Genomic DNA, 7,961 nt, shown 5'->3' with positions numbered 1-7,961 from the left:
CAGTGGCAACGAGCCTTTGGTGGAGGTTCTGATGTTCCAGCAATTTGTCCGGCGTGAGGTCGTCCGGGCTATTATCTTTCCCGGGGATGGGTTGTTCGGATTGTCCGCCCTGTTTGGACGGTTGCTCGATGGCGTGTTCGTCTTCCATTGATTCGTCGTGCTCTATGGCTGGGTCTTTGTCGAGGGGGGCTTGGCGTGGTGCTTACGCCGCCGCTTTGATTGTTTTTCGAGGGAGCAATCCCTGGTTGCACCATTTTGATCCTCGTTGTCATTTCCTTTAGGTGTGTCCACCATGTATACATCGTATGATGAGGTGACTTTCCAGTGCCCTATAGGTGTTGGTTCTTGGTCGTCTCCTTCATCGGCGTCCATACCATCGATGTCTTCGGAGTCGAAGTCGAGCATGTCGGTTAGATCGTCGACAGTGGCTACAAAGTGGGTGGTGGGTGGGTTTCGAGTTTCTTCGTCGTCCGCATCCCAACCCTGCTGACCATAGTCCGGCCAGAGCTCTCCTGACAAAGAGAGAGACTTTAGTAAATCCAGGATATCACCAAAGGGCGAGTGCTGAAAGACGTCCGCGGCGGTGAACTCCATGATCGGAGCCCAATCGGGTTCGATCGGAAGGGGTGCGGAATATACGGAGTCCGGAACGGAGTCCGGCACCTTGGAGTCACGGGCCTTGCAAAGGACTATGCTGGTATTCGGCTCTATCGCCATAGAGATTGCGGCTCCCGAGGCGGCGTCCAACCGTCCCTCCCCGACTAGCGCAGTCGGCTCCGAGCTAATGATCGGAGCGGACACCTAAGCGGCACTCTGGGCGCTGTCCGACGGCAGAGTTAGATCATGCCCATCGGGACAGTGTGGCACGCTCGGCCGTGGCTCGAATCCGTCGAAGATCAAGTCCTCACGGATGTCGGCCGTGTAATTTAAGCTTCCAAACCTGACCTGATGGCCAGGGGCATAGCTTTTGATCTACTCCAGATGGCCAAGCGAGTTGGCCCGCAGTGCGAAGCCGCCGAATAAGAAGATCTATCCGAGGAGAAAGGTCTCACCCTGGACCGCGTCGTGGTTGATGATCGAAGAAGCCATCGGGCCTAAAGGTGACGAAACAGAGGAACTCTCAATGAAAGCACCAATGTCGGTGTCAAAACCGGCGGATCTCGGGTAGGGGGTCTCGAACTGTGCGTCTAGGCGGATGGTAACAGGAGACAAGGGACACGATGTTTTTACCCAGGTTTGGGCCCTCTCAATGGAGGTAAAACTCTACTCCTGCTTGATTAATATTGATGATATGGGTAGTACAAGAGTGGATCTACCACGAGATCAGAGAGGCTAAACCCTAGAAGCTAGCCTATGTATGATTGTTGTTCGTCCTACGGACTAAAACTCTCCGGTTTATATAGACACCGGAGAGGGCTAGGGTTACACAGAGTCGGTTACAATGGGAGGAGATCTTCATATCGTATCGCCAAGCTTGCCTTCCGCGCCAAGGAAAGTCCCATCCGGACACGGGACGGAGTCTTCAATCTTGTATCTTCATAGTCCGGGAGTCCGGCCAAAGGTCATAGTCCGGCCATCCGGACACCCCCTAATCCGGGACTCCCTCAACGGTCATTAAGGATGGCCCTTGGAGGAAGGAGGGGATGCGGACAATATGTGAATGAAGATGGTGACTTGCATTCGTAAGGTGGCCTCGAAGGAGTTTGGAGTGTCCAAGGGAAGTGGAAGTGAAGCTAAAGATACCTAGTGGTGGAATGATGATGTATAGACGACTATTAAGGAGAAGAATTGTTGCAGACGCCTATATCTGGATAGGAGTGTAGACAACATAGAGAAGTACAAGATGGCGAAGAATGTCGTAAAGCAAGTTGTCAGTGAAGCAAGGGATCGGGCGTATGAGGACCTCTACCAGTGGTTAGACACGAAGGAAGGCGAAAGGGACATCCATAAGATGGCCAAGATCTGAAAGAGGAAGATGAGCTAATGTGGACCTGGTCAAATTCATCAAGGACGGAGCAGACCAACTCTTGTTGAAGGACAAGGAGATTAAGCATATAGCGGGAGTACTTCGACAAGCTGTTTAATGGGGAGAGTGAGAGTTCTACCATTGAACTCGATGACTCCTTTGATGATACCCATGAACGTTTTGTGCAATGAATCCAAGAGTCTGGGGTCAAGGAGGCTTTAAAAATGATGAAAGGAGGCAAGGTGATGGGGCCTAATTGTATCCCCATTGAGGTGTGGAGAGGCCTCGGGAACACAACGATAGTATGGCTAACCAAACTCTTCAACCTCATTTTTTGGGAAAATAAGATGTCAGGAAAATGGAGACAGAGTATATTAATACCAATCTTCAAGAACAAGGGGTATATTCAGAGTTGTACTAATTATTATGGAATTAAGCTGATGAACCATACAATGAAGCTATGGAAGAGAGTCAATGAGCACTGCTTAAGAAGAATGACAAGCGTGACAAAAATCAGTTTGGTTTCATGCCTAGGAGATCGACCATGGAAGCCATTTTCTTGGTACGACAACTTATGCAGAGATACAAGGAGCAAAAGAAGGACCTACGTATGGTGTTCATTGACTTGGAGACAACCTATAATAAGATATCGTGGGATTTCATGTGGTGGGCCATGGAGAAACACAAAGTGCCAGCAAAATACATTACCCTCATCAAGGACATGTATGATGATATTGTGACAAGTGTTCGAACAAGTGATGGCAACACTGATGACTCCCCGGTTAAAATAGACAACACCAGGGGTCGCTTTGAACCCTTATCTTTTTTACTTTGGTGATGGATGAGGTCACAAGGAGATATCCCATGGTGCATGCTCTTTGTGAATGATGTGATGCTAGTAGATGATAATTAGACGGGGGTCAATAAGAAGTTAAGAGTTATGGAGACAAATCTTGGAATCTAAAGGTTTTAGGTTTAGTAGAACTAAAACTGAGTACATGAGGTGAGGTTTCAATACTACTAGGCATGAGGAGGGGGAGGTTAGTCTTGATGGGCAGGTGGTGCCCTAGAAGGACACCTTTCGATATTTGAGGTCAATGTTGTGGAAGGATGGGGGTATTGATGAAGATGTGAACCATTGAATCAAAGTCGAATGGATGAAGTGGCGGTAAGCTTCTGGCATTCTCTGTGACAAGAGAGCGCCACAAGAAGCTAAAAGGCAAGTTCTATAAGACGACAGTTCGACCAACAATGTTGTATGGCGCTGAGTATTGGCCGATTAAAAGGCGCCATGTTCAACAGTTAGGTGTGACTGAATGTGTGGCCACACGAGGAAGGACCGAGTTCGAAATGATGATATTCGAGATAGAGTTGTGGTAGCATCGATTGAAGAGAAGTTTGTACAACATCGTCTGAGATGGTTTGGGCTTATTCAGTGCAGGCCTTAGCGGATGGGTAAAACGTGCTGCTAATGTCAAAAGAGGTCGGGTAGACCGAACTTGACATGGGAGGAGTCTGTAAAGAGATATGAAGGATTGGAGTATCACTAACGAACTAGCCATGGACATGGATGCGCAGAAGCTTGCTATCCATGTGTCAGAATCATGAGTTGGTCGCGAAATCTTATGGATTTCACCTCTAGCCTACCCCAACTTTTTTGAAACTAAAGGCTTGCTTTCTTGTTCTTCTTCTTCTTGTTGTTGCTGCTAATGCAAAAGTACTCAATTAATGTGCTCATTTTTTAAAAGAAAATTTATGTTTACTAATGCATTAATTACGATGCATGCATGCGTACCGATGAATAACCAAACATATTTACATCCATTGACGAGTTTTCTTTTAATCCTTGCATGAAACGATTTAATACACCTCGAAATCTAAACATATGATGGGAAGCAATAGAAACGAGACTTATAAAACATAAAAACAAAATTTTTTGAGATAAACCCTATAAACCGGATGGAAAGTAGCACATACGTATCTAGACAAATTTAACACAAATGACCGTGCGGGGTTTAGGTTGATGGAGGCCTTTGGAGAGTTGGAAGAGATAGACAAGGATGAGGTCGCGGAGAAAAAGATGAAAGCTTATGTCAAAATGTACAATAAGCAGCTTTTCGCATGCGGCCGTGGTGATCCGTGCTTTATGGGCATCGATGGAAAGAGATGGACTTGACTAAGATGACTTCATCCGACGTCCTAAGTTGCTCTTTGCTTGATAATGCTAGTTCACGATTCTTGTATGGAGAAATGGTGGCGAGTCTCATAGAGGATGAAATCTTTTCAACGAGTCGTCTTGGTTGCACACGAATTGTGTCTAGCGGTTTTGGGCCTCGGTGCTCTTGTGCATGGCTTAGACGATGTCTAAACACTTCCCTGAAAATTGTTTTAAAAAACCTAGAGTTTTCTTGTCTTCAGTTTTTGTACTTCTGTTTTCGGCCGGTTATACTCAATTAACCGAGCAATTCCTGCCCTTGCCTCCGCAAGTTCCTCGAAAAACTATATGAGTACTCTGTAATACACAAACTTCATAAGACTGCAAATCACCTCTCTCGATTTCCTCCTGTATTACAGCACGCCACAAACTGGCTGCCTTTTTGGCTTCTAAAAGCACGTACTACTAATTCAACATTCATGGTTCTCTTTTAAAGGCCAACTGTTTTTTTTAAATCCACCAAATTAATTTCAGCTAAACAAGGTTGAAACTCAATATTTGCCGAGGGACTATAATGTTGTTCACATTTGCATGTTAGCGAATTTCAAAATAAAATAAATAGAGTTCCAATCAAGAATTCGTGGCAAGTACGTCGGGCATAGAATTGAGATATGGTGCAGACAAATCTCAGTACTAATGAGGTCAATGTATACAATTCAAAATTGCTGCGGTTTGCAGTAAGGAGATATACACTCCACATCTTGTGAGTAGGGCAAAGCAAGGAGCAGATGACTAGTACTCAAAAAAAGAAATTGAGGGATGGTAGTAGTACTCAATTACCATCAATTCATTTCTGGCAATCCAGCCGAACTAGCAATAACCACTAACCATCCAGCCTAACTGCAGTTAAACACCGGAGATTTTGTAATGCAGCAGACAGAACAGCAGGTTCAACCGTTGGCTGGTTTCACATTTGTACACCATAAATATGGATATCAGAATAAGCAATGAGGCATTGAACTGACAAAATACGTACAGGTTAGCACTAAACCGCTAATACGGGAACAATTAATAAGTAGGGTTCACGTCCTAAAAGAAGGAATTAGATTGATCATCGTTCTCCTTGTCCATGCTTCTTCTAGTGCCTCGACCCTTGAGAGTTAAACCGTTCAACCTCTTTGAGGTAACAGAAACCTCGGAGCCAGCGGTGCTTTGAACATCTATTGAAGAGAATGCCCCCCTGCTGTAATTGTGTGTATCAGCAGAACCTTGTCTTTGAAGTGGTGGCTTGTGAGTGCTAGAAGAACCACTCAGCCTTGCCTTGGCTGATTTGGTCAAGCCCATATAGCTCGGTGCACCACCCTGGCCACAGTCAGATCTCCTTTCCGATGTCGCGAAATGGTTGCCGGTCATCTGAGTGACTGAAGATGTTGACGGAGCACTCTCGTCGCATACCGCGATTACCGAAGGAGGCTTTGCTGACACCCTAGTTGTGACATTGTTTCTTCTGATCTTGACTGAGCTTGCTTCAGAAAGCTTTGAGCTGACCTCGTTCATTTCGTCAATACTCTCTGAACAACGTGAGTTGGTCTGTTCGCTATGTGATTGCTCCATAAGGCGACTCTCCCAAGGTTTTGTTGCCATCCACCCGTCCAAATAGCTCCACTGATTGCTCCTGTTAGTCCCATGATTCTTGAGAGAAACAGCAGGAGAGCTAGGTCTTCCATTGTGGTTTGAGTTCCGCTGCAAAAAGAAACACGACATCATGTCAAACAGGATGAAGAACTTGTTTTTCTCTCTAAAAAAAATGTCAAACAGGATGAAGATCTTGTTTATATGCCCAGACTATTCGAGCAGGATGTACCTGGTGAGAAAGAGCATACGCAATTGCTCTTTCTCTCTTGATTGCGCCCTCGCGTCTCATGTGTATCTTTGATCTGACATCATCCACAGTTCCTTGGCTATCACACCATCCTGTCTGCAATGTGAACAGTGGCAGCCAAACATGGAGACATCAGCAGGATCATCCAATACTCTCTTATCGTTTGCAGCAGCATCGTATGATTATTAAGATAATAGGATTGTGGAGGACTATACACTGAAACAACACAAATTGGCAAGCCTGGCATGGCAAGAACAACTTTCAAAGATGCATTATTGGCAGCATCTCCCAAGGAAGGCACACCAAACAATGTCACTGCCCAGTGCGCACTATGATAACTCACTTGGACGATCATGGTCAATAGAAAACATTATCCCAAATCATTGCTTAAAATAAAGGGAGATAAATGTCCATATGGTCGTATCAATCTTTCATCATGAAGAGGGCAATCCTACCGCAACCGCAGCAAGTCTCTGTCTAGTGAAAGTAACACATCACATTCGTTTCAGAAAAACAGAAAGTAGCACATCACATCAACTGATTAAGTATACAATACCTAATTTTACTTTCTGATAGTATGGTAATCTATTTGCACAAAGCAGACCAAGCATAGTGCATATATAAATATCATGCAATGCAACGAAGTAGTGGTATGCAACATAATTAATCCTTGAACCAAAGTAGTATATACCTCTGCTTCCTTGACGGGATCCGCGTGGCTGCTGTGGTCGTCGAGCGTATCCTGCGAGTCTCGGCCGTCAGCCGAGAGCCGCGTGCGCCGGTCCCTCGCCCGCGCTAGCACCCTGACGAGCGCTTGCATGCACTTGACCGTGACGGCCAGCTGCTTGCGCACACGGCGGCCGCGCACCAGCGCCTGCAGCCGCACGATCCCCCGGAGCGCCCTCAGCGCCCTCCTGGCCTGCACGAGTACCCAAAAGACACGCGACGCTGAAGAAGCTGAAACTTTGCGTGCGGAATCGGAGCGAGGGCGCGACGCGAGGCGAGCGAGCGACCTACCAGGAAGCCGCGGAAGGCGGTCTGGATGCGGACGGCCGCCCACTCCTGCCTGATGACGCGGAAGTCCTTGGGCGGCGCGCGCACCACGGCCGCGACGACGGAGCTGAGCGCGTCGGCGGCGGCGGAGGACGTCTCGGAGACCTCCGAGGCGGCCGCCGACGCGGCAGCCCTCTGCCCGCCCGACGAGCTCCGCCACAGGCGGCTCCACTTCCGGCCCTTCCCCCCGGCGTGCCTCTCCTTGTCCGCCGCCGGCTTGAGCCCGACCAGCGTCTTGATCCACTTCCCCGACGCGCCCATGGATCGATCCACGCTCCTCAGAGGCAATGCTCTCTCGCGTTCGTCTCTGGAACTGGTGAGAGGAGCGAGCGCTAGTCCGTGAATGCGGAAACGCGGCGGAACGGCCAAACGGGAGGATTTGACTTGTTGGGCGACGTGCGCTTAATTCGGTAACGGTTTACGAGGCTGTGCAGGGCGGGGCAGGGAGAGCCGTTCGGGCGGTTCAAATTTTGAAATGGAGGACGAGCCCGGAGCCGGGAAAGCGGCCCGGAGGAGACGGGCCCCACTCGTGGCCGTCTCGGACGCTGGCGCGGGGTCCCTCGCTGCGGAGCGCGACAAAGAGGCGCGGCATTTGCGGCGGACGCCGTCACGCGGACGCTTTCTGCAGGCGGCCGTGTCTGGGGCTTCGCGAAAGAAGGAAGGCTCGGGCGAGGGACGACGGGGCGGGGACGCTGCCGTGTGGGCCAGAGCGCCAGTGTTGGCCGGAGGTGCGTGTCGGGATCCGGACCGTTGGAGGAACGCCCGGCTCCTGAGTTTGAACTCGTGGCGGCATTTCTCTTCGTCGTTGCTTTCGCCTTTGCGAATGGCGACGACGAGGCGCGGCGCGCGTACGCAACTCGGAATCGTAGCCCGGGCGGGGGGTGCGGTGCGGGCCCGTGCGTTGC

At 49.0% G+C, this 7,961-nt stretch overlaps 1 protein-coding gene across 1 annotated transcript; it reads right to left on the bottom strand.

The window, feature by feature from the left end:
• Nucleotides 1–4,947: 4,947 nt before the first annotated feature.
• LOC123070385 (protein IQ-DOMAIN 6) lies at nucleotides 4,948–7,521 on the bottom strand. The gene is made up of 4 exons (XM_044493589.1): nucleotides 7,021–7,521; nucleotides 6,695–6,922; nucleotides 5,986–6,099; nucleotides 4,948–5,864 (listed from the first exon to the last, which is right to left on the bottom strand). The coding sequence occupies exons 1-4, from the start codon at nucleotides 7,315–7,317 to the stop codon at nucleotides 5,211–5,213; spliced, it is 1,293 nt and encodes a 430-aa protein (XP_044349524.1). The 5' UTR covers nucleotides 7,318–7,521; the 3' UTR covers nucleotides 4,948–5,210.
• Nucleotides 7,522–7,961: the final 440 nt, after the last annotated feature.

This window comes from Triticum aestivum, chromosome 3B, assembly GCF_018294505.1.
Source record: "Triticum aestivum cultivar Chinese Spring chromosome 3B, IWGSC CS RefSeq v2.1, whole genome shotgun sequence".
Lineage (NCBI taxonomy): Eukaryota > Viridiplantae > Streptophyta > Magnoliopsida > Poales > Poaceae > Triticum > Triticum aestivum.
The sequence above is the reverse complement of the archived record's forward strand: the minus strand, read 5'-3'. Positions and strand labels throughout refer to the sequence as shown.

Excerpts from the sequence above, each read along its gene's own strand:
- LOC123070385 (XM_044493589.1), bottom strand. The coding sequence starts at position 7,317 with ATGGGCGCGTCGGGGAAGTGGATCAAGACGCTGGTCGGGCTCAAGCCG. Across the intron at positions 6,923-7,020 it reads CCGCCTTCCGCGGCTTCCTG|GCCAGGAGGGCGCTGAGGGC; the intron begins GTAGGTCGCTCG and ends GTACTCGTGCAG. Across the intron at positions 5,865-5,985 it reads CGTATGCTCTTTCTCACCAG|CGGAACTCAAACCACAATGG; the intron begins GTACATCCTGCT and ends TTCTTTTTGCAG.